Source organism: Heliangelus exortis, chromosome 2 (genome assembly GCF_036169615.1).
Source record: "Heliangelus exortis chromosome 2, bHelExo1.hap1, whole genome shotgun sequence".
Taxonomy (NCBI): domain Eukaryota; kingdom Metazoa; phylum Chordata; class Aves; order Apodiformes; family Trochilidae; genus Heliangelus; species Heliangelus exortis.
The window spans coordinates 40,725,675-40,753,118 of NC_092423.1; the positions used below are offsets into that span (position 1 = coordinate 40,725,675).

Below are 27,444 nucleotides of genomic sequence, written 5' to 3' on the forward strand. Positions count from 1 at the left end.
AGTCCAAGGGCAGTCCCAGGCTGGAAGTTTCCTAGTGATGTCCTTGACTCAGGCCCCAGGTAGGCAGGAGACCCCCCAAAGAGGGGAGTCTGTCCTGCATGTCCTCTATTCCCCTCAGAAGGGAGTCACCGATCCCTAAAGCCCCTCTTTTCATCCATATGGAGATGGTTGTGTTGTGTGGGGGGTTGGCCTTTCTGACTTTGCTGCTACCTCTTGTACGGATGGACCATCATCCACTGACTGGTCTTCCATGTCCAGAGTCTCACACCTACTGTACGGAGGCACCTGGGAAGGCAAGGTGGACAAGGAGGGGTTTGTCCATAGCCCCAGGCATGGTCTTGCCTCCATTTACTCTTTTCCTTAAAGCTACTGCCCTTCAGCCTGGGGAGGATATAGGATCCCCTTGATTTATTTTTTTTTTTTTCCTGGTGGCTGTTCCTCTTCCTGTTTTGGGGAGGGTAGATCATGGCTCCACCAGCCTCTCAGACTCCCTGAAGCCTTTGTCCTCTCAGATCCCATTCTACTTCCTCTTGTAGCTCTGCCACCAGGCTGAGCAGATCCTCCACCTGGGTTACACCACCCACAGCTTTTGCCACTACTGCTGTCCCTTACCAGCAAAAGGCTCTGGCTCTGCCTGCAGCCTGAGGCATGGGTGGCTGCATCTTTTCATGGGAGCTCTGTCTGGGCTACCACATCCATTCTGGCAAGTGCAGAGGACAGAGCTTTCTGCCAGGGGGATGTCATAGCTAAGCCCCTTCTGAGAGAGTGAATGGAACTTCAGTCAAAAGGGAGCCATAAGAGCAAGGCTGATGGCAGGCTGGCACACTGTGAGCTTCATCAGCAGAGTTCATGACACAGAGCAGTGCTGGGGAAGAGGATTATTGCCATCCCAACCATTGTCAATTTGATCTAAACAAGATATCTGAGCCCATGGGCTGGGGCCCACACTGAGGTAAAAGTCAAGGAAAAGAACCTACCAGAAGTACATAAGCCCTTAAGAAAGTGCAGACAGGTACGGGGAGCAGTTTGCAGTCCTGCCACCAGGGCAGCCACTCGGAGAGGACAGCCAGTGCACACATGTTCCATGACATGCTAATTCTCACAAGTTCTTTCTGTCTCCGTACTTACAGGTCTTTTTGTGTAAAGAGAAGTATTAACTACTTGAAGTCAGAAAAAGTTGCTTCACAATTTTAAAGGCAGATAGAAAAGATCAAGCAGCCTGTAGTACTTAAGAAGTGCACAGCTGACTTCAGTTTTTACAGTGTTTTAGAATTAAGGATTGGAGACACTAACAGCACATTTGTTTCATGGATGAGAAAAAAGAAAAGGTGAGGTGGAACAACAACAACAAAAAGTGATTTATAGCATTCACTTACTACTGAATAAAGAACCAAGTTGCAGGAACCACTGTAAAGCCCACGACTGTACCTGCTACTTCCTGTACATGCAGAGAGTTGTTAGGATGAGGAAGAAAGCCAGAAAGAAATCTGCAAAGAAGCACTGACTTTGAAATTCATGCTACATATGAGAACTTGCTGAATCTTCTGAAATAAAACAGACTAAAAATCCATGCCACCAGCAATATACAAGGTATCAGCAGGAAAGCACCAAGCTTTTTAAGCAAACCTAATAGTCTTATAGTAACAGATCTGAAAAATTAGCAAGCTAGAAGAGAGGTAACAAAGATTAGGATGAAGATTATTAGTAAACTAGCATGGGATCAGGACAGATGTACATACATCATTTGTATAGTTTTCCAGAAGTTGGAAGATGTATACAATACTGACACCAATAGCTTGACAAGCTGAAATTCTGTGCTGGAAGAAATTTACTGTGATGCTGGCTAGAAACATTTACAGAACTATATGCTTATAAACCAGAGATTAACAACCATGTGCAACTTTGGAAGACTTCTATAAAGTATCTTTAATGACTTGGTTCATGCCATTTTAAAAACAGTCACTCTCAAGAAGAAAATCAATACATTTGTTGTATTGACTTTGCCTTCCCATTGCCATTACCATCTTTACTAATGGTTTGGCATCCACAATATGTACAGTCTGATGCCTGGCAAAATATATTCAGTATTAATCCCAAATTTCCAACTTGCTAATTATAGTGCACAATTATTGTAGACTTCCCCCACCATGCCCCTACCTCAGCATAACAAAAAAATGAAAGTTCTTCTATGAAAGCTCCCCAAAATGCCAAAGATGTTACTAGCAAAGTGTTTCTCTAATCTATGTATACGGCCAGTCTAACTTTAAAAAATTATATGCAGTCATGCAAATGATGGAAGAAAGTCACTGGAAGAGGGCAGCTATCTAGGGAACTGTATAACCTATTCCCATTCAACATGGGAATATTTATTACACTGCTGTCCTTGGTCTTTCCTGAGGAAAATCTTCATTGCATTCTAGTAAGGTTTCTGCAGGTAGGTATAAATGAGAAAAACTTTTGCTTGTATTTCTCACGACCCAAGCTGCATTTACTCACCTTTATTACATGAAGAATATCTGCAACTGAGCTCCATAAAGTGTCGTTTAACCAGAAATCCTATCTTCGTCAAATGCTTTGAGTTCTATATAATTGGACTGGGTCTATTTTAACAAGGCCACACAGAGTCCTTTTAAAGGAAGATGCCATATGATGTCAGCTAGGTAAGTGGGTTCTCAAAACACATCCCCATCTCTTAGAACAGACAAGAAAATGGGCATGACAAAATTCATGTTACACAATATGCTGTATATACAAATCTAAAGACTGCATCTCAGTTTTTTCATATTACTCAGTTTAACAAGATTCAGTAAAACATGGAAGCAAAGCACCAATAGTCATCTTTCCACAAGTCCTTGAAGAATGTCTAAGCATCTCCTACAGGTCTTCAGGTTTCTAAAGTTTCTTCATTTGCCCCACAAGTGTCTACAACACAGATTAAACAACTTGTCACTGGGAAAGCACGGACTTTGGAATTGGCTATCCACTTGTCTGTTTCAGTATTATATTCAAGAATGTGCCCTAATCGACCAACACCCTGAAAACCAGCCAGGACATAGACTATAGATCCCACAGCAGCACACTTCACTGTTACACCTTTCCATGGCATTGGAGACACCATCTTCCATTCATTCATCTTGATATCATAATATTCTACATTATCAAGGCCACCTACAAAGCAATAAGATAGATAACCACTTAGTACACTGCCCCGTACAGACTGAACTAGAGCATACAAATGCTTCATTAAACTTTGTCTTTATTTTCAAGGTTTAGATTAAAATGTGTATCCTAGAATTAAAAAAAAAAACAACCAAACCAACCCCCCTCCCCAAGCCACAGCATGAAAAGGGCCACAGATTTTAAAGTAGTGGCTTACCTTTTTACCAGTACAAGAATGACACAAGTGAGAAGGGCACTGAAAGGCAGATGTGTTGTAAGAAATTTCTGATTATTCTCTAGAAAGAGACTCTAACACATTACTTTGTGAAGAGAAGGACCAAAGTGACTTCTCTTACGGATTTTTGTCTAGTGATTACAGGTTAGGAATTCACCTGCAGCTTCCTTATAGTAATGGCTTTTTATTCTAAAGGTGTCAACAGTACCTTAACCTAAATTGGTTATTTACTGATACAGGATGTCTTTTCATTGTGATAGTAAAATAACTGAAGTTTGAAAGCCTGAATCTTTGAAAAGTGTCAAGGGAATTGAAACCTGCTACAGAAAAGTAGATTTTCTGATTTGCTAAGATTTGCTTCTTTAGGAAGCAGGCCAGTAATCACACTTCACAGTATCTATGAACATCCTGTTACCCCTATTTAACAACAGTAATATGAGTCAGAGTTTTCACTTCCAGTCCTTAACTACTAGGTCTGAAAGATTAAGAAACCTTTATATAACGTTAAGAAATACAAATATTTAAACCAAGACATAACTCTTCCCCATTATATTACAAGAAGACCAATTAATCAGTAAGTCAAGCTACAAAGAGCAAAACAATACTTAAACTTACTCAACAGTACACACTTCTGAGCATTCAGTGAATACTTTAACATTTTGATAGTGGCATCTCTGCCTATAAATGGTTGATAGAATGTTTGTGCAAAAAGTGCATCTACTGATGTTTTTGCATTAGTAATCAATCATGCTGGGAATAGCTTTAGTAGCTAATTAAAAAACAAGCTATATTCTAAAAGATCATAAATCTGAAAGAAAATATTCTAATTACCATAAACAGTGATTAATAAGCCTAATAGCTGAAAATTCTCCATTTTGAAAAGCACTTCAGAAACCCTGTGTAATTAAAATGCAGTTCTTCTGGGAAACAAAGTATTATTATTCTTCTGGTTTTAAATGCAAGGAGACAGGTCATAAAATGATCTGCCCATGACAGTCACCTTTCAAAACTGGGGCACTCAAGAGAGTTCACTTTTTCACCATTTTAAAATAGCTGACTAGCTTCAAGTCTTTAGATTGAAGTTCCCAAAATCATGGCTACACCTTTACCTCTCTCAAAAGAATGCTAAAATATCTCAAAATACATAACGAAGAAGAAAAAAAAAATATCTTTTCTCAGATGACTGGTTTAGCCATAGTAACTACTGAAGAACTGGGCCATAGTATGGACACATATCTGAATTTGACAGTACTGTGACTTTGAAAAATAAGAAACACTGAAGCAGGGAAGTGAAAGGAAGGCAGTGTGACACCCATGTGACAGTGGCAGGATGTGTTGTATGGTCCTGTGTAAAGTTTTTCAGCTGAACAGGGAAGAATAGATTCTTTGTAAATGAAAAAGGGCCCCCACAAAACCTTGTGTTACCTGCTAGAGAATTAAAATAATTAAAGTACCTAAGCCATTTTGTCCACCCACAGCAAATATTTTGTCCTTTACAAACACCAGCCCATGATTCTTTCTGGCTTCAATCATTGGACAGAGTTCAGTCCACCTGAGGAAAAAAAAAAAACCAAACAAAACAGGAAAACTCACTATGAAATTCCTAGACAACAGGTAAAAAATATGTATATACACCCTAGTGTTAACAAAATTAAATACATAAGTAATATGCTTAAGAAAAATTGCCTTTTAAGCAGAACTACAGATAACTGATTTATTACTGCTCAACTTGGGGAAATTCCTTAACAAACACAACTCTTCCTATTTATCCATCCTTCAGTTATTTACAGAGTGAGCAAAGCCAAAATTCACCAAAAATAATCAGAGCACATACAATACTTACGTTTCTGTGGCTGGATCATAAACTTCACAGGAATTTAGGACCCTTCCAGAAACATTGTTTCCCAAGCTTCCTCCACATACGTAAATGAGACCATTTGCTTCTACCATCCCATGGCTGCATCGCTGAGTCAGCATGCTGGGCTTTGTGTGCCAGCTCTCTGTTCTTGTGTCGTAGCATTCAAATAAATACAGTGCAGAATTTCCTTTAAACAAAGCAGAACCCCCCCCCCCAAAATTGGCATTAATTTTTTATGGTTGTCTTTCAAAGAGAAGAGTCTAACAGTAATTATATATGATTGATGCTTTATTTGTTACTCGAAAAGGGAAAGCTGCCTTCCCACCTCCAAAAGCAGAACTAACCCACTTGAAAATTGGGACTGTTCAGAAAGCACTCACTTTTAATCCATTTGACTCTTTTATTCCAAAATATGCAAGCCAGTTTATAAAACTGCTATTTTTATTTAAAAACAAAACAAAAAAAAGATGATAAGGATTATTCTTTTTTGACGAATGGAGGTGGCAGAATAAACACCGAATATTTATATAAATTATATAAATTACTGATCTATTGTCATCATCTCGTGCCAATCTCACTACATGGAAATGTTACCTTTTCACATGTGAAGATGAAAACAGCTTTGTAAACTTAGCACAGATTCACATGAGACTTTTCTCCTCTAAGCACTGTGACTTGCCCAGTACCCAGAATACTTGTTGCCTTGGGAATTGCATAGCTTGATTATATTATAACACACTCCTGAATTACTAGCAATCACAAGACAGTTACCCCTCACCATTTTACTTTCTTCCTGGGTACTGGCAAATACTTATTTTCTGAGGTGCAAGGTCTGTGTACTCCTCTCTCAAGGGCAAATAAAACCATTACTGAAATGAAAAGCAATTTTTCTAATGAAGACAGATGGGAGCTTAAAGACCTGTGCTCAGGTAACTAGCTGAACCGTGGCCAAAGCAAAGGTGGCTGGATACAACTTTATCAGAAAAGAACCAGAACCTTCTCCCCTTTGTTTTAATATATGTTTCTACACCCAAAATACAGGAGTAAACTTCTACAAAGTGTGCATTTCTTTACTCCTACTATGTAATTCTCAGTACCACAAAGAACTGTACAGAATAGGATATATTTTTTCCTTGTTATAAACACACATCCCTAGAAATTCTTGTCTGTGGAAAATAAAGCAGAACTGTCTTTAATGTCTTTTTTCTAAAGAGGGAAAAGCCTCAGTTTTCTGTATGCTGTCAGTGTAATCTTACATATTTTTCCTGAACCTAAATATAATGGAAGAACTCAGTATGCTTAGCTTTCAAGCTCTGCTAGCTATTCCAAATAAAACAGTACTCCCATCAATTCAAAGTGGGGAAAAAAAAGCACCTTGTTTTCTATAATGGGCTGGCACAGTAATTTATTTCCCAGCCTATTCAATCAATGCAAAAAGCATATGATTTTTAGATTTCTTTATAGCTAACACACTGCAGCACTTTCTCTGATTAATGGTTTCACATAATTGCATGCTCTAAATTAGAAAATACTGGATTCAGGATACAGACTTTTCCAAACAAGCAGTATTCACTGGATTCCAAAAGTTAAAAAAAAAAAAGTACAGGCAAAATAAGCTCCATTATTAATTTTAGCTCTATTTTATCTTGAATAAAATATTTACAGAAAGCTAAGTCAAACTGTGCAGTAATATGAGGGCAGATTTAAAATTCCCAAAATAAAATTTCCTTGATCACGTATTAACTAACTACAATGTATCGTAAAATCAAATCCATAATCAAATTTTGTTCCATTCTCCATCTTGAACTGACATGTGGGAAACTGCGAAGATTTACAAGATTTTGTAGTGTTCCCAGTTTCCCAATGCAGCCTATTTCATGTAAAGGGCAAGGTGCTATTTCCCATTTCCTACACCAGGTGGCAGCTAGGAACTGCCTGATCTGCTGCCACATTAGACCTCTCCAAATGTTTTAGGAGCCAGCTAATGGGAAGTTGTGACACTTGGGAACACCAAGTGACTTGTAAATGTTAAGCACCGATTATGATCTTTTTCCCTCTGCTCACCTCTACAGCAAGGCAGAACTCAAGAGGACCTAGGGGTCTACTAAAAAATTTCTCCCTGGTTCAAGGTCAGGATTTTTTTTGGTTTTTTTTCTTTTGCTTGATTTTTTTTCCTCCCAATGCAGAATGTTGGTTTTTTTAAGCTCTGTATTTTTATGGCTGTAGCTAACCTACATTCCAACTTCTGGTTTGCTGATTGATGTACATGATTTAGAAACAATAAACTGTAAAACATTGCTATGACACATACCATAACTCACCCAACTAGGTTTCTTGGGGAGAGAAAAAAAACAAACAATCCAATGTTCTTCATTTTTTTAAAGTGTTGAATAATAACATCTAAAAAAACCCCAACCCAGTATTTCTTTATTTACTGAAGCAAATCAACAGAGTAACAAGTCAACAGAAGGTAACTTCTGTCACTTGACAGAGACCTGGACAAATTCTTCTACAGGGTCAGCTATAATCTCACCACCCAAAAGAAGCAGGTTTTTTCAACCTTTTTTTTTTTTTCTTTAAAAAACATTCATTAGGTCCAATATATACCAGGAATGCCATTGCCAAAAAACAGCTATTCTGGCCAAACATCACAGAAAATTTTAAACCATACTGAGTTCTGCAGATTTAAAAGTCAGCTACAAACAGTGTAGGACTCCCCAAATGTATCTGCTTGGCCCTAGTTAACTCTTAGGAGTTTAAGTGTACTTTGTGCTCTACTTAATGCAAATATTAATTTCTATCAGTGAAACCATTTTAAAAATACCACATAAACAGACTGTTGGATTGTGGGGAAGATAAAACCCTAAATATGGGAAAATTAACTCATTAGGCTAACATGGCAACGTGCAGTTTCTTTTCAACAGTCATGCAAAAACCAGAAAAAATTCCAGGTATTTTGATTGTACTATTTTTTTTTTTTTGTTTGTTTGTTTGTTTGAAAGATTTTTAGTGTCTTACCCACTTCTGAACCACCAGATGTATAAATTTTGCCCTCAGCAGCACAGGCTGCAAGGCTATCTCGAGGTGTTGGAGGTCCTAGCTTGGAATACCAGCTATCCTTCACCACATTGTAGCAGTCCATTCGCTTTATAGGGAAGAGCTGGGAACCACCCAAAATATAAACTACGTTGTCCCAGAAGACACAAGCTGCATCCCTGCGCTTTTCAAAGGGACATCGGATGTCTGTCCAGCTGTAATCCTGCATTACAAAGAACAAGTAATGTCTAATAGATTATAACACTTACCTGCACAGCGAGTGTTTTTCAAACAGAGCTTTTCATAGAGATTTAGATATGGTCAGTTTTAAAGTTCCTTTTCAAAACAAACATGAACACTGTTTATTGAAGAATATTCCTCAGGCGTACTCTTGAAAAATTCTTAGACACAGACATAGTTAGCTGCAATGAACCATGACATTTTCAAATTCTATCTCCTCATTCCCTGTGTACACCCAGTACAGCTTCCTGAAAAACAGGGTTTTTTCCAGCAAAAATCACCCTCCTGCTGCTATCATGTCAGAAACAATGCATATGATCAATAAAGTAGGATTGCATTTTCTTTTATAGCAAAGGAAAAAGACATCTTACATATAGTAACAAATTCTTTCTCAAAAAGTAAAATAAAATACAGAATGTCCCAAACAAAGGCAATGAAAAAAGAAGGTAATATCCAAATTGACAAGCAACTCAGTTAAAAAGCTCTGATACATACTTTATTACCACGACAACTAGAAGCTTATTTACAGAATTTACAAAACACAAATGATCTACAGCTATCCACAGTTGATAGCATGAGAAAGAAATAATGCTTCACCACAAATACTGGCAGGCATGTTGCCAAGAAACTGATTTTGCATGGATTGGCAAAACCAGCAAGTATCAAGTACGGGCAGCAACACTACCCAAAGTCTTAAGGACATCAAACTCAGCAACTGATGGCAGACCAGGATAGCATACAGCACAAGAAACACTTCTTGAGTAATAGCATCTCACATATTCCATGAGCACAGCTTGTACCCTATACTGAACAGGAAAGTGCAGGACCTTAACTCTTATCTGTGTCACCTCAGGATGCTCTAGCTAAATCTGCTGAATGACCTTCATTGTAATGGTTCACACAAGACGTTACATCATTACATTTTCTTAGCAAGGACATACTTCAAACACCTTGGTCAATGAGGAAGGACAGCGACTCCTACATGGGGGTTCAAAGAAAGAGAGGCAGAGCATGTTATAGTCCAAAACATCTTACAATCTTTTCTTGTAGCATCCCCCATATCAAGAAGAGCTGGCAGGTGCATGTGGCCCTTTATGGTGAGAAACAGGTCCTGGGGCATCCTAGAAAGGAAAGCCATACTACAGCATGGCAAAATAAATAGCTGCATAAATCTTAAGAAAATGTCTTATTGCATTGTGCAAGATCAACATATTTTCTAGCTCAAACTTCTGGCACTTTTACAAAAAAAAAATCTTTTCTTTTTCCCCCTTTACTAGTATAAAGGGCTGTTATCTGACCCACTTTTATGGCTTCAGTTCATAGGTACCGTTTCATCCACACCTTATCAAATGAAAAGCCACAGGTTATCCCATAGCCTGAGCACACTCAGCAGTATCCTCCTCTTTCAGCAGGAAGCAGTCATTCTCCTGTAATGCTCTTCAGTGTTAGTCTGCACCTTGTAAAATCTATTTCAATTTATGCACTTATACATTTTATTCGTTTAAAATAATACGTAAAGAAGTTTCTTTATGCCACAGTCAAGATCTACGCAGGCCTGGGCAGTGGCAAGCCTCATTTTTGGGTGGCTGAGTAAAGAAAGAACAAGATAGGCATATGGTGACACTTGCCCTGTTGATCTTGGTTTTCAAAAAAATGTGATGCAGGACACCAGAGGCAGAAGCTGTGTGTTTGTACTGAACAGGTTTTTTTAAAGGATTTTTCAATTTTAATGAATTTATTTAATTACTTATTGAAACTATCTCCATTCCTAGCTTTGTGAAAAAATGCCTTTTTAAAGGATTTTCCCTGTTTTTCAGTCAGTAACTCCTCTTCCAAATTTTTCAAGGAAAAGAGCAGACAAGGATATTCTCCCTACTAATAGCTCATTGACTACATCCCTGTCTCCTCATAAAAAGTTATGCTGGTCACTTTATTCACCAAGAAATAGCAATGCCAGGCATCTGTTACTTGCCATTTGCTAGATTTGCACTGTTAAAAAGTTAAGACTTTCAGCCATTTCTGGTCACTAGACAAAGCAATTTGCAAAGAATAAGCATACTGTTGCCTCAAAATCCCACCAAGTCATGTATAACTAAAAGTATTTTATTCACAAGTTCGGGGGGGGGGGGTGAATAAAAACTTTTAAAAATCATTCTGTGAAAAATTCAACAAGAAAATGCTTCCCACCACCATTAATAGAACATCTAGGATTTCTAGTAGTATTGTGAAAACAGACATCTCTTCTCAAAGTAGTGCCAGATTGCTCCACAAGTTTTATGCTTGTCTGCATCTGTCCTGTTGCATCATTTTGCTTTGTAGTACATGCATCAATAGAAATACCAGTTACAGTGCAGTAAAGACAACAAATACAGCCTTAAAGTAATACTATTAACAATCTCCACATATAAGACACAATATCCAATCCACTCTTATTTAAATAACCCTTAGTAACAGCAACAAAATTAAGGTTAACATTAGGGACTGATTTTGCATGCAAAGCAATCAGTGAAAAATAAAAAAATATGCACTAATTTTGTAATGTTAGAATTACTGAAATCTATCACTCACAACTGAGAATATTTTGAGGAGAAACACTTTTGTTTTGAACTGCTTTTCTGACATAAGAACTTAATTAAATTATTGAATGTAATTAAAATAAAAAGTGAAGGACTAGGTCACTATTCAAGCAGTTCAACAGACAACAAAAAAAAATTTCAATTCTCTTCCAAGGTCCTAGCCTTGGAAAAAATACATGCACAATCTTAATTCTCTGCTCTGTCATACTTCCCTCACCTTTTAACGAGGCTAATTAAAATGAGTTAAACATGATACAGTCTTTTGCAGCACTGGAGCCTTACATCCCACACTTATTTTGCATGCACACCACGCTAATTCAACAGGGATTCTGGATCCTTGGTTTGCTGCATTTAGGAAGCTACTATCACAGTTCATTAAAGATCAGATACTCAAGCAAAACATCCAGATCATGGCCTTTAAATGGCTTAGAGCTGGAAATGAAATAACAGCTATTCAACAAGACATGACAGGCTAGCTAAGAATCCCCAGGAAAGCATATAAGCACTAGGTAAAACATTCAAGGAAGACATGCTCATTAGAATCAAGATCTAAAATTGCCCACTGTTTTCCTTCTCCTTCACTGCCCACCTCCCCCCAATTAATCCACATGCAAGGCCATAAAGCCTAATCAAAAGGCAGTTCTGGAAAAATCCTTCCAAACTAAATTATTTTTGCTGTTGTACCTGGGTAAATCATCTATGAAAAAATGCACTATTTTATCCTATGCTTTATGTAGAATAACATAGATATGACCTTTTGTCCACCAAAGAGAGTTCTCCAATATTGTATTTTAAGTCTGGCTGAAGATCACCTAACTGCATACATGTTTTTTTTAATTTTTTTGCCTGTCACTCCCACTCAGCATGCACTGATTAAGTTTTCAGAAAATACACAGATACAGCTGGGGAGATTTATACTAATTTATAAAGAGTGAGGAAGCAACAACCTCCATCTTTTGAATTCTGACTGCTATTGGTATTAGACACACAATTTTACCTATCAGGCTGGTAAAGAGAAAACATACATGCTATGTTGATAATATCATCACCAATAAATGACTGGGACAATAGGTCTGTCTTAAAGTTGGTTTCCGTCCTGCCTATAAGCAGCCTTGCTCCAATATATATAACTAGAGATTAAGAGAAAGACACTTTGACTTGATTTCCTTTGAATGAAATAAAGGTCAGAGCATATTGGGTGAATTACAACTTGTTAAAATTTCAAAACCAAGTAATTGAAAAGGATGAATGCCCTGATCAAAGGCTTCCCCAACTCAGACCTTGGAAAAGAAAGAATTATCTGCTCTGTTCCCTTTTCCTCCTTGCCCCATGTTGGAGTCCTGTTTTTTTTCTTGAGTATGTGTATGAAGAAGAAAAGGTGGTAATTGTTTAAGCATTTGGAATTCCCAGTAAAAATGCACATTAAAGGTCTTTCAAATTAAGTCAACAAAGCTGGCAGGTTTTTCTCCAGACTTGAATGGTACTCAAAGAAGTTGGCTTCAATTTTACCTTACATAAAGGAAAGTGAATGATGAGTTCAAAACACATGCCAAGGGCACATTCATTCTGAATTAGATTTGACAGGGCTCACACTGACTAAAAAGTTCACACAGATAACACACTGTTTGAAATTAAAACAAGCATTTAATATGCTGAGTTAAAAAAACCCTAATTTCTGAAACAAAATATCATAGGTACGTGATCTTGTAACTTGAGAGCCCTGACGTTTATGTAGCAATTTTTCTGTATTACTACATGTGCTTGCCTGATAAAACAGTTTGGATAATTCTTCTACATGCAGCTGATGTTTCTACACCATCTAGCCTGCATAGATGAAACATACACCATAACTGTGGCTTAATTTTATTCAGGACACATGGAAACAAATTTCAGGCAACGCTTGCTTGCTCTAAATTAGCCATCACTAAGTTTTTTTGTTATAAAAACTCACTTTTGTACTAACAGAATACTTGGCTCCCAATTCTTTTCCTTACATATTCTTAATAATAAACAAAACTGTGAACCATTGGGATTTAGAAGTGGTTGCATGCTTATAACAAATGCACTGAAAAACCACATTGCACCTTAAAACTGGGTTCTACACATAAGCCAATAAATTAACTTGTGCTAAAAATAAATTGCTTTGAGTTGTTCTCTGAACACATACATGCATGCACATGCAATAAAGACTTTCACGTATTCCTAACTGATTGCTTGATGTTCCTGTGACCTTTTATTTATTTCCAGCTGTGGGATGCACATACCAATCAATTCTCAACACAGATGGATTTATCAGAACTCCGTATCTAATATGACCAACAAACACACACATAATACATCTACGTACACAGATCCAAAACCACCTAATTAACCATACTCTCCCAACTGTATACCCAAGAGGCAGGGAATACATCCTTTCCAATACTGTTTTGTAGATCATTATGCTTTTGTTAATATTGTCAGCAAATAAAACACGTAAGATTACAAACAGTGAATCTTAATGCATTCTGAGGTAACGATTACCTTTGGATTAAAATATCTGCAGGACTGGGGCTGTGAGCCTCCAAACAAAGCAATGCGATAATCATGTTTTTTTCTTCTTGGCCGTGTACCTTCCACTAACTCTTCTCTGTCTTCTGGGGAAAGCAGATGGTATCGCATCCCACCTGGAAGGAAGGCAACAACTGTTGCAGATCCAGTGCAGCTCATACATGGAAAGAGATGTTTCAGAGGCGTGGATAGAAGGAGAGGGAAGGAATGAAAAAAAGGGGCGGTAAAAGTATCTACATTACACCTGTAAGTTTTGGTTTAAAAGGGAAAAATGTACAGCAGTAGATAAGGGCAGGTACACACATCCAGATTTACATCCTATTTCAAATTGCCTGCTCCATGTGAAAATGAGACATGAACTCATGTTGTATAAAAATTCATTGATCAGCTCATTTAGCCAATATTAACAGGCTTCCAAGTTTATTGCATTGACACAGGCAAAAGGAAGCAAACAAAGGAATAAAAAAAACCAGCAGAGCCTAGAGAACAATTAACTAACATTTAAAAAAGGGACTTAAATGCCATGAGGAGTCAACCATGCCTGCCTCTTCATCCTGCAGTTTCTGATTAACAAGGAAGGCATATCTAGCTTATTGTACTTCATAAAAATCCCTCACTTTTGTTCTTAGCATGACAAATCAAAATTAGTTACTATTGGCATAAGCATTCAATTAAGAAACATTCCAAAGAGTGCAAATATATTAGTGACATTACAAACCACTAAGACCAGGCAAACAACAATCCTATTGAGCAAATGCACCCAATTCCATGCCACAAGTACAACTGAAATGTTGATGGTCAGCAAGTATTTACCAACATAGAGATTAATCTGAATCTTGTTCATTGACTGAAGGATGACAGTCACATAGCATTTTTTAGATCCACACTAAAATGAAGCCAATTAACCATTACCAAAATTTAAAAACTGCCTTCCTTAATATTTAGGCTTTTCTTTCTCACACAATAAAATTTCACAAATAGTGTCTATAAATAAAAGTGAGGCTCGTTCCCCATCTCATGGGGAGAATGTAACTACCCGCAGGTTCAACAGTCAGTATATATTAATGATTAAAATAGTGCAATATATGCTTAACATTCTGATTTTCCTAGGGAAGATTCATAATATTCCAAATTTTGATATAAAATAGTTCCTTTATCATCATATATGAACATGAACAAAACTGAAGTTGCTAGCCTGTCCCAAAGGCACATTAAGACTTCCAACTGCCCTAAAAACTCATGCCATTACTGATCATGGAGTTCATGTCATTTGCAAGGAGAAAAGAAATGAAAGTCACACTCTGTTACAGAAGATTGGTTTTATTTACATTATAATCTGCTAATCCAACTCAACTAAATGCAGCCTCCTAGAGGCAACACAGATTAATTTAATATGAAAATGTAGTCAAAGCAAAAAAATAAAGATTTCCACGGCATTTTAAAAATTATACAGAACATTAAAGATTTCAGCTAGAGGTCAACTTACTGATCACCATTTTAAGGCATTCTGGGTTATCCTGAATAAGTGGTTCAGCCTGAACTGTTTTACTTAAGAAGTTCTTTGATATAAGAGGAAATCTGACTTTAGCAAGAATATCAACCATGTATGGCTGGCGATTTGGCTCATCATACTTCAGCCATCTGACTGCTGCATCATAAACCTTAGGAAAGAAGGAAAGAAAAGGATAAGGCACATCACCACACAGTAAGAAAAATAACAGAATCTCAATGCTCCTAACTGATTCTTTTGCCTGTTGGAGGTTAACTTACACTAACAGTTTAGTATGTGAAAATTCATTATCATCTTCCAAAAAAGGACACAAACAACACAACCTAAACCCCACAACAAGACAACCAACCAAACATCAAAAAAAGACAATAAAAAGACAGTGCTCAGACATGAAGTAAAGCAAATTCATAACCACAGAATAAAGCCTATCTACAAAAAACCCCATTGCTTTCTTATTTAGCCTGCGTTGGGTTTTTTTTTCAGTTTTCCTTCAAATGGGAAGCATGAACCTGCAATTCATATTGATGTGGGTACCTCTGTACCAGGCTAAGACTAATATGCTTTGAATCCCATTTCACAGACACAGGTAATACTTCACCAGAAATGTTGAAATAGCTTCTATTTGAGATCGTCTCCTGAGCTGACAAACTGCTCCTGTTAACAAATAATAGTGTTGGGAATCCAAATACATTGCTGCTGTTGTGTCTTAGGGAACCATTTAAATTAAATTTTTAAGCTGCAGATTGCTGTAAATCTACCATTCATAGAGCTGCCTCTCTTATCTCCTCTTTCCAGGAAAAGATAATAGGTTTTTCTAGAGAGCAGATTGTCTTCTGGGTCAGGAAATAATGAAACCAAAATCCAGTATTACCTATCTACTAAGATACTTCCATGCTGCTCTCAGACACAGCAAATTTATTTACTATGCTGCCACTTCAGAGTCAACACTTAAGTTTCAAGTGATAGCACAGTCCAGACCTACACCTCTACTTGAAGCTGATCACAACGACCAGTGGTGAGTGAAATATAATGTGGAAAGATGTTTAATGGCAGAATTAAGAGTTATTCTGAAGGACTGCTAAACCACCTCAGCTATAATTCTGCACAATGACCAGGGAGTAAGGGAGAGTGAAGAAATCCAGAAAATGTTTATGGCTCAATTCAGTTAGCTAAGGAAATTCAACTGAATTACTGGGACAAGAACATTTATCACTTCATCAACAGAAACATCACTTGCATACAGGAAAAACAGGACAGCTGAAAATTAAAGCTACCTTTTCTTTTTTTTTTTTACTAAATTAAAATATGCTTTTATACTAATACAAAAATTAGAGTAAAATGCCAACTTTCTAGCAGTACTCCTAAAAAATAGGATTCCTCTAGTATCAGTGGCAAACTTCTGCAGTTTCATACTGCCTGCTGCCATTTTCCTACAGGAATTTTAATGATGCCATGCTGCCTCAATCAAGATTTCTGTAACTGCTGTCAAGTTAAAGCATGCCATCCTACCTTAACAACAGAATTTCAAGAATGTCAGTTTCAAAGTGCCACTTGGCTGCAAGCTAACCACCACATCCATGCACTAACAAAAAACATTCCACTCTGAAAATGCTACCCCATGGCCCTAAATATCCCCAGCACATGGCTGAAGAATGTTGAATTGTGACATAACTCATTTATAGTTTTAAGTAGACAACTATCTTATTCAAGTTGCCTCATATTATCCCCCTGCTTGTAGTAATTCTTATTTTGATTGAAGCTTTTTACTGCTAGAGGTACATTAAGAAAATGCATTCATTTTACAAAATTTCAGTCTGGAAAACATCCATTTCTATCCAAAGGGAGACATACACTATCTTGACAAGGTAATTCCTCTGTTGCACTTCAAAAGGTGTGAGACAATTCATGATGACATATCCACATGAACCTGAACTAGCTCAAGCACCAGAACAACATAACCAGAGAGGCAAGGTTTCAATGGACTTGACTCAGAAGCTACAAGAAGTACCCAGCAGCTGCAACCATCCTACAAGCACCTCAGACCTATACTCTTCATATTTCCCTGAAGCAGAAAAGCATTCAGGGCTGCACTGTAAAGTGATTCAAGCTTTACAAATGGGACAGCTGAGTATAATTCCTACCTCAGGTTACAGCTTTTAATTGAGTCATACTCCAGGCTCATTTCAGCCACTTAAACTGTTGTGTATTTACTCCATAAATAAGGGCCTTCCACCATCCATCACAGTCAATGCATCCAGCTTTCAGGGTTTTGTTCATCTTGCCTCCCAGTTCCTCAAGTGTAACTTGTGTCTGCATATGTTTCCATCAGGAGCAACTCCTCTCTGAAACTGGCTGAGATTACACTCAGGAGAGATGTGCATCCACATCTCTACACACAGTTTGGCAGTTTGCTTACCACTTGGAAGTGGTTCACTTTCACCAGTAGCACATGAACCTCAATATAGGAACAACTGCTACATGAACTAAGTTTTAATGTATTATATTATGAAATCAGAAGCCCTATAGATATTCTAGATAAAGGAAATTGGTTTGCTTACTCCCTTCATGACTTTTTAGTCATAGTCTCTAGTTTGCTGAAACATAGTAACCATACTTGAAAACTGGATATTCATTAATTTGGTTTTGACCAAGCTACAAATGATCTTTTATTCTACAATTTAGCAAGCAATACAGAATTAGAAGTGAGATACTTTAAACCAGCTTGATTAAAAAAAACAATACAGTGAAGTTCAGTGGTACGAAGTGGTACGGAACAGGGATCTCACCTGGTCTTCTGCCCTCACTGTCAATGTATCTTGGTTCAAAAGGTGTGTGACACGTTTAACATCAAGCTGAAGAAACTCATCTGTCTTGTAAACTTCAGTGAAATGCTGATGGATAAAGTCATCTGCAGTGGCTTTCAGTTCTGGACAGTCTAGGCATTCTGCTAACACACTTATGCCTATGAAAGAAGAATTAAAAAAAAAGCTTCCAAATTTGAATGGCAATTATCTTTCCTATATTAGAATAAAAGTACTGTAATTTCAGTAATACTCACAATCCCAATTTAATATTTATTACCATGCTATTTTTCCTTTAAAGCAATGCTGTCGTAAGTCATCTGCAACGTGACACAAACCAAGATAAGTGCAAGCTCTTGATCCCTACCAAACTAAAGGGAGACTCAAATCTGCAGCACTTGCTCTATTCACTATCTCTGCAACACTATTTCCTTAGTTTCTTTCCCCAGAAGTATCATAAGCCAAGTCTGAGCCATATCACAATAATGCAATCTAATCAGAACAGCTCGAGAAACTGGATCCAGGTTTTATGAACTTCCCTGACCTGCTCACGCAGCAGCAGTCACCAACCAAGCCACATCTCTTTTAAGAGTCACTGTGAACTGCAACTTTTCTATACAGGTAAAAAAAAATGAACTGTGGACATCCCTAGGAGTCTGCAAAGAATGCATTTGAACATGTATACAACGCCTTGAGGAAAAATTTATTTACTCTTTCTCTTCATCTGTATTATCTCCAAATTTTTATTTTTGCTATAAACTAGCAACAAAGTATGGAAAGAAGCAAAAGTGGCATTTTCCTTAGGAAGTAATGTCTTTCTTCCAGCAGCTGTTTCAGAGCCACATATACTGCAACAAAGTGTCAGCTGAATCATTACAATTCAGATACTGCGCAAAACATTTCAAAGAATCATAGAATGGTTAGTGCTGGAAGGGACTTAAAGATGATCAGGATCCAACCCCTTTGCATGGGCAGAAACATCACCCACTAGACCAGGATGCACAAGGCTTCATCCAACCTGGCCTTGAGCACTTCCAGGGAGGGGGCATCAACAACCTCCTTAGGCAACCTATTCCAGTATCTTACTATCCTCATGGTGAAAAATTTCTTCTTAGTATCTAACCTAAATCTATCCTCTTTCACTTTAAAACCATTACCCCATACCCTATCACAACTCTCTCTGGTGAAAAGTCCCTCCCCACGTTTTCTGTAGGCTCCCTTCACATACTGGAAAGATGCTGTAAGGTCTCCTTGGAGCCTTCTCTTCTCCAGGCTGAACAACCCCAACCCCCTCAGCCTGTCTGCATAGCAGAGGCATTTCCATTGTTGTTATGAGTGTCCATAACTGATATTACTAGGAGAATTAGATGGCCAATGTCAAGAAAAAACTCTATAAAGAAGTTAATCTTTAATATAAAATAAAATGGACCCTATCTTAAGCATGAAAACACATTTTGTTCTACTTGTTACCTTTTCTGTAACCCTGAGTTCACCATGGCTACAGAACATATTAAATATCAAACCTGCCCCGAGGACATTCATGGATTTCAGTCAAAATAAAGAGCAGTTAAAACCAAATAACTTTAACTCACCCTGTTTCACACCTTTTTGAAGACATCAGTTTTGTATAAATCACAAATCTATCAAATTCTGTCTCCAAGCACATTAATAACCGAGATCTCTTCTTTACAAAACAGCTGAGGCTCTCTAACAAACAAGAGCCTCCAGTGCACTGCAAACCTGGGATGGGAGCTAGCAGTCAGTGGCCTCTGATACAGGCAAGACAACTATCCACATCGTTTTGTCTATGAAAAGGAATAACAGTTCAGATTCAGAGCAAAAGTGTTTTCACATTCCTGGATTTAGCCAAATACTGCTCTCCTTTAGACAATATTTTATATTTTTCAGGAACAGCAAAATTTAAAAATAAAGAGTAATTTTAAGTCTGTGTTTCTCTTACCAAGGCAATTAGATGCATCAACTTGTTCCTTTAAAAAATCCACACACATTTTTTTCACAGGTTCAATTTGATACTGGTTTGCTGCATCTAGTAAAGACTGGACATTATTGCTGTTCACTGAGATTCTGCAGAACAGAAAGTGTAGAATTAGCATCACTAAAATTACCTATTAAAAAAAAAAAAAAAAAGCAACTTACACCAATTCACATAAATGGCAAAATTATTGCCCTGCTCTATGCCCAAGAATCTTTCATGTACACACTAAAGACACAACCACTCTGTGATCTCCCAAATTGCTTCCATTTCTCTGCTTTCTTGAGAAAGGGCAGAGTAAACTGTTCCAGATTCTAAAGAATAAGCCTTTAGCAGAGGTGCTCTGCAGTACTGTACTACTGCTGTGACTCGTGTGATTAGCCCCTTTCACAAAACAGAAAATTAACAGAACCTTTTTTTCTGACAGTCTCCCACTCCCAGACAGGCATCAGCAAAACCTGCCTGAACTCACTGTCAACATTGCTCTGGCTGATATGCCCAGAGTGCACAAGCAGAACAACCAGTTTGGCAGTGCTTCAAGAGAAGGTACAGAGCCCACAGGCAAGGGCTTGGGCACCAGGGGAGGCAACCATATGGCCAGAGTGCTGACACTGACTGTCCCCTCACCACTGATGGGAGTATACAACAGGATTCCTCTCAAAGAAAGGGGAAAACCTTCCTAAGGATAGTTAATCCCGTTAGTACAAAGATGTAAGGCCTGCCACCCATGGGCATGAGAACTAATGAAGAAATAATAAAGAACTAATGAAAATTCTGAACTGTTCAGAATCCTAGTCATCTGCAGTAACAGCATTTAAAAAAACCAAATGAGCATACGGACAACCTAAGATAGGAAGGGCACGCTGTTCTGAGAACACTTATTCACTGTGCCTGTCCTGAGATGAAGGTGTAACTCCTAGAAATGGTTCTGTGCAACTGCTACCATGGCCATCAAGAAAAATCCTGATGACATCAATAGAAGTTTGAATTTCAGAACAATGGGAAATATCATTTGATTCCAACACTGAAGTCAAAAGCTTAAAATGCTTGGAATTGCTTTCTAGACAGAACTGCCACTTTCTTTCATCTGCAGGGCTTCCTACTGTTTAAATAAAAAGGGAAGGAGGATAGAAGGTCTTGTCACAGCAGGCTCTAAATACAGTAAAGAACTGTAATGGTAACAAAACTGATGAATCATAAAAGCATTATTTTAAGAATTTATTGTTTACAATTGGCAGACTTCCTAGAAAAAGTGTCAGCTTTTAAATAACAAAACTACCTTGCTGTATAAGCAAACTCCACGAGCTGTTCAATAATGTCAGGTTCTGCATCTTTTAGCTCCACTTCAAAGGACTTTGACTCAAGCATATTTGCTGCAAATAGATTAAAAAACTGGATCAATAAGCCACTCCACTTATTGTATGTTTTGCAAACAGTAGAAAATTAAGTGATTATAGAAAGCAGGAACCTGCTAAAAAGTACTGACAATTGATTGCTGTTTTCCAAGGATTCAAGCAAGTCAGGAAAGAAAGGAGGCAGTAGGACAGACAACATAACAACTGCATGTGAATGCATGTTATGTGCATTACAATAAACTGCATTAAATAGGAAAGGTCACAGATGCTTTTGACTGGAGTGCAGACTGCCAAGTTAGCACTGCCAAAACCAGGAAGCACCCGTTGCTCTGTCAAAAGCCATTTCCACACTCAGGCTGATAACAGAGACAGCTCCAAGCTCCCCACATCCAGACACAGCACCCTGAGTTTGCCTGCAGATGGCTACAAGCTGACCACTGGGAAGCATGGTTATTTCATTTCTACTTGACTTCAAACTGTGTGTTTTATAGCACAATAATTATACCGTTCATGGGTAGGGCATACAGAAGACATATACTACATAAGTAAATTTGTAAAGATAGCATAAATGCAAGAATATTTACACTTCTGAAAGGCCATTTTATTCGTGGAAGTGCCTACTGTGGAAAAAAAATAGGGCAGATAAATTCTGTCACAGGTGTAAAAACTCCCAGTTTGTAGGTTGGGGGTGGGAGACCAATGCCAATACAGCATATGGGCCCAAATTAATGAGACCTTACACAGTACATAACACTTGATGAAAAGAGAGTTACAGAGAAATAGAGGGGAAGGGTGAACAGAGATAAATGGAAGGACTAAAAAGAGGAAATCTTCACTTATACTTGACTCTGAAATTAATAACTTTTGATAAAGAAAGTGGCTTGTCAGCCAAAAGTCTACTAGGATATCATAATGAAAACTTTTAATCAATTTTGAAAAGACTTACTGGTAAACATCAAGTTAAAAAAATGACTGGCTGACGCAAGCACAACACGGTGAGCTGGGATCTTTCTTTCTTGAACCATAAGAATGACATCACACAGAGTTTTCTAAATCAGAGAAAAAAAAACAGAAACAAAAAAACCAACAAAGATGAGAATTTTCAAAAATCTTTCAACAATATTTCTTTAAACAGCTTATGGAAATTCATTGGTTTTCTTAACACAACTGAAGCGTATTATATAATAAAAAGTTTTTTTTGTAAGTCAAAGTTTAATTCAGTAACCTGGAGAACTAGCAACCTTCAGTTTACTCGTTATATTGTACATTAAGGATGGTCACAAATAACACATGAACTTTAATTAAAGTTCTGTCTCTCTGGCATTTGTATCAGCCTCCAATAATGCAGACTCTGTCTAGCAAGGGGCTAGACACCTTTCTTATCAACCAGTGGCTCTCTTCTCTATCCAGCCATTGATTTCCAAAAAAGCTCCTAGAAACCTCATATCTGAAGACTGCCAGCATATTGCCTGTGAAAATATAAGGAAAAATTGTCAAGGAGGACTGTAAACATGCTCAAGTGACTTGCACCTGGGATGTCAAAAAACACATCATACTACTAACCCTTGTTTAGTCTTGTGTGCTTGACAAGAACATCTGTGTTTAGGTAACACAGGCTTGTTATAGTCAGAGGCATCCTACTGAACACCTTTGAGATTCCTGCCCTTCTGTGAGAAAGACCAAAGCACAGCAGAAAACCACACTGGCAAAAAGTCCCACATATACAGGTGAAAGCAGCAGGCTCAAAATCTTTTGATCTTTCTCTAGGAAGGATGAAGTCTGCATTCCCACTTCTGTGCCTCTGCCCCCGGTGCTGCTTCAGGAAATAGGATCCCCCAGTTCATGGGTATTCATTTACTCGTTGCACTTCATCCAATGTTTTGTGCTTGCTCCTGCACCCTGCCTGTGTCAGCTCACACACTGTCCCACTGGAGTGAAAGTGACAAAGAAGTGCAAGGCATTCAATGAATCTTTAGTTAACGTATCCCAAAAATAACAATTCTACAGAAGGGTTTGACTAGTCACACCTGACGAGCAACTAATTTAACTTCAAGACAAAAAAAAAAATTATTTCTTACTTGTTTGCTATTTGTATGTAAACACTGTTTCTTCCCTAGACGTGAAATGTCATGCACTGGGAGAAATAAAAGTGGCAACTAATAAAAGCTGTCAGGAAATACGAGGGGAAAGCAAGAGACAGGGGTAAAAAGATATAATTTGAATAGATTTTGCAAATGGTATCCTTTCCAAAATCATATTGACTGAAATAAATGCACACCATACCACAGTTTGTTATTACATCCTCTTCATTGATAACGAAAAACTGAGAAGCACTGCTTCCTAAAAAGAGGAATTACTTTTCAACTACTACCCTAAGTTCACAAAACTACTTTCAGAAACACCTACTTACACCCATCCCAATACTAATCCCAGAAAAGTTTATTTCTACTGTGAGGAGTAAATTGTTTAGAATAGCCAAAAAAAGTTTTCCACACCTCAGAAGATTCAGACACCTCAGATAATACATATATGCAGCTCTTTCAAAAAACCTTATTTTTCAGTTTCTTGAAGGACACTCAGAAGCACATACTGGACAAAACATATATAACACATTTTAAAACATGTTTTAATTAAGAGACAGAGCTTGACATACAGAATCCTTCGTACAGGTGTAACTTTAAACCACTTAGGACTGAAACAACACAAAGGCCATTCATGAAAAGTTTGAGGAAATCCCTTGGAGCTGAAATTCCTAGCACAGCTGATTGAAAACAAGTGTCAGCAAACAGCAGTAAAAGATACCATAAAATTCGGTGGCCAAGTTTTAGTAAGACTTGCAAGTGTTGCTTGAACTCCATGGTGCAGATCTAGGATACACTCAGCACCTTATCTCAGCATCTGAAGTACCTCAGATATTTTAAGGTCTCTCTGGGTGCAGGAAGAAATACCTGTCAACCAAAATAGACCACCTTTTAAATTTCTGTCCTGGGGATGCTTCTTGTATGACTTCCTTTTCAACTGCTGCATTCTGAGGACCAGAAGGACCCATTGGTGCTACTGAGTCATCTCAGTGAGGCAAGAGGTGACTGCTGTTACATCAACCAGAGGACACACTGAGTGTGAGATTGCATCAGGGCCCTTCACCTTCCAAGTAACAGGTTCAGCAACACCCTGCAACTCTGTCCAGGCTTCATTCTCAATTACTTCACTCTAGGCTCATCTGCACTCAGCTGCAAGGTTACAACAAGGGATTTATGCACATGCTGTCAAACAGCTCTAAAACCACCAATATGTGTGCCATCTCACCTTGAAAATGAGCCCAAAACACACTTGCCCTCAACATTTCATTAGTACTAAGACCAGTTATGTTAATAGTTTGCTCTAAACTCCCACGCTCATGGAGGCTGCCTCTACCTCCCTGCTCAAACAAAAAACAGCCTCTTTAAAATTAGATGTCCAATCATCCCCCTTTCCTACAGCATTAAACTAATGCATTTAAATAGCTAGTGCTCCACATGCTATTTCCATCACAGGAAATTTTAAACTCTTACCATATTTAGATTTTATAACCACAACATAGACCTTGACTTTTAAAAGCCCAAGAAGAAAGAGCTGCCTATAAATCCTCTTTAACATTAGCACAACTGATCAACAGAATTAGTATGTTTTCCTCTGGCTCCTGCAGACATGTTAATTTTATCCTATATACTCACACCCTCCTTTTCTCCCCCAACAACTGTTATACTCCTCTTGCAAACAACTCCTAGAAGAAGCATGAGTGTCATGAACTATGCAAGTATTTCTGGAGTGGTCAGCACTGGGTGGGATATGCAAGGCAACTACCTGAGGTTATATTTCAAATTTTCAGGAGCCTTTGATAGCAGGCAAATTTCAGAGTTGCACTTCCTCAGGTATAAAGGGATTTGAACTACAAGTACACACAGACTTCACAGCACTTAATTCTGGATCCCCTCTCTCTGCTTTAAAGTAATACGTAGCTAGATGAAAGCTTGCACTCTGCTGAAAAATCAGGTACTTGCAGAGAACTTGGTGCCACATACCAGAACAGTGACACAGTTTAGCACTGTGATTTTCCTGTGCTAGGGACTGTACATATATCTAAAAGAGAGCAATATCTGCTCTGTCTGCTTACAAAGCCTTAACAGCATCTGGCATCCTCTTTATAACAACGACAGAGGTATGAGCTAAGCAGTAACAGCTGAGTCACAAACTCACCTACACCTTGGAATATGCCTACACAATAGTAAGAGGAAAAAAAGTTAGTCATAGGCTTAAAGCCTCAACTCCACTATGTGAGATTATTTAAACCAATTTGGTTTTTTCATACATAGGAGTTTAGCTGCATAAAATGGTTCATGCACACAACACTCTGTATTAGTGAGAGTTGAAATGCTAGAGAAAAGCAGAATTAACACTATAATGTAACTTGTCAGGCCACAACCCAGACTGCTGAACACATCACTACAAGCTAGCCCAAGCCTTTGGCAAAACTAATACCGGGTGACAAGCAGCTAAACACTAGAAGATACAGCACACAACAGTGCTGAGTATGAAGCCCTCAAAAGTTCTTAAACAGCTGGCTTCAGAGTTAGTTTTAACATGGTCTCCACATCATTGTTTTCAAATCATAGCACCAAAATCAAGCCAGCTCCTCCCGAGGATAAAGATTTCTTCTTATGTAAGAAGGTACACAGATCATCCTTCTGCTCTTGTACTTCTAGAAACCTGAGCTTCTTAGGGGAAAAAACCAAAAAAGAATAAATTTTTAAAAAAGAATGAGCATTTCATTCCGTTTGGACAGCTCAACTGGTATTAGTACTACTTGTATTAGTATTAACTTGTATAGTTATAATTCTGGTTGGCACACTTGCTCAAAGCCAAACCAAAACCCTCAGCTTTAATAATCATTAGACAACTGATCTAGGAATCTGATCTGCAAAAAGGTCAGAATTTATAGAGATGGGGCCACCAGCCCTTTATACTGCCACTGGCTTCTCAGTGGTATGGCCAGATGGATTCAGTAGAAAGCTCAAGAACCACCACTACTCCTGAAACCAAACCGTGGTTCCAGCCGTGCCTCTCCCCCCACTGCAGCTCACTACACTGATGCTACTCACGGGGGTACACGGCCACCTGGTTCAGAGTTCCTGGTTAAAATTCTGCATCACCATCTTTCAGCTCCTCACAGGCTGTTTGAAAAGGGCTGTGTGAACAGCAGAAGCTCAGCCATCAGTCGCACCTTCACTTCTCTCCTGACTACCTCCAGACAAGATGTTATCAGCCGAGGAAGCAAATCCCCCGTGCCTCCTACCTTCAGCACCGACAACAAGACATGCCAAGGAAAACCTGAACTTGTTACGCCTGTTGTACCGGCGCTGGGCAGCGTTCCGGAGGCACCCTTTGCACTGGCCCAGAGGGTGGGCACCCCCAGAGGGTGGGCAGCCCCAGGGGCGCGTCCTTCCGAGCATCCGCCGCAGCCACACCGAAAGAAGACCCTCTCCGGGGAGGGGGCTGTCTGCAGGGCTGCCCCGGCATCGCGGCCCTGGCCAGCGCCTGTCTGCACGGCGGCGAAGCCAGGCGACAAGTGGCCGCCACAGGGTGGCTACCACCAGCCCCGGCCCCCCCCGCCGCGGCCTGTGACGGAGCCGCTGCGCGGCCGCAGACCCCGCTGGGCCGGGGGAAGGGTCGGTACCTGCTTGCGCATAGTGTTCATCACCCCCATGAAGCTCGCCAGCAGCTTCGCCTCCTCGCGGGCGGCGAGCTTCTTCTCCGTCTTCTTCTTGCTGCTCTTCTCGGACCCGGGGGCGGCCATGCTTCCCCGCCCTCACCGCCGCGGACACCGGCGGCCCGCCGCCACTCCCGGGTAACATGCGCCGCCGAGGCGACGCCCGCCAGCGGCCGGAGGGTGTGGGGGGGGTGGGGGTCAAACCAACGGTTTCCGACGCTGAGCAGAAGGGAGTGCGCGGGCAAGGCAGGGGGAGGAATGAGGTTGGGCCCGCCCCCACGGAGCCACCGGTACCGGAGCGCTGCTCTCCGCGGCGGAAGCGGCCTTCGCGCAGGATGGCGGGGGAAGGGGCGGTGCCAGGCGCGCTGACGCCATCGGCCGGCGC

General features: G+C 39.2%; 1 protein-coding gene across 1 annotated transcript; it reads right to left on the reverse strand.

Moving 5' to 3' along the window:
• Positions 1–1,901: 1,901 nt before the first annotated feature.
• KLHL7 (kelch like family member 7) lies at positions 1,902–27,444 on the reverse strand. Its single transcript, XM_071735709.1, has 11 exons — positions 27,027–27,444; positions 22,260–22,362; positions 21,238–21,331; positions 19,926–20,050; positions 17,951–18,126; positions 15,141–15,315; positions 13,628–13,770; positions 8,271–8,511; positions 5,238–5,439; positions 4,849–4,946; positions 1,902–3,168 (listed from the first exon to the last, which is right to left on the reverse strand). Exons 1-11 carry the CDS (start codon positions 27,144–27,146, stop codon positions 2,885–2,887), a joined length of 1,761 nt encoding a protein of 586 aa, XP_071591810.1. The 5' UTR covers positions 27,147–27,444; the 3' UTR covers positions 1,902–2,884.

What these genes read in the sequence shown, in the direction of transcription:
- KLHL7 (XM_071735709.1), bottom strand. Translation starts at nt 27,146, where the DNA reads ATGGCCGCCCCCGGGTCCGAGAAGAGCAGCAAGAAGAAGACGGAGAAG. An exon ending in ATCTGGTGGTTCAGAAGTGG is followed by an intron (nt 5,440 to 8,270) that starts GTAAGACACTAA and finishes CTTTGTTTAAAG; the next exon opens with GAAATTCTGCACTGTATTTA. An exon ending in GGGTGGACAAAATGGCTTAG is followed by an intron (nt 3,169 to 4,848) that starts GTACTTTAATTA and finishes ATTGCTTTGTAG; the next exon opens with GTGGCCTTGATAATGTAGAA.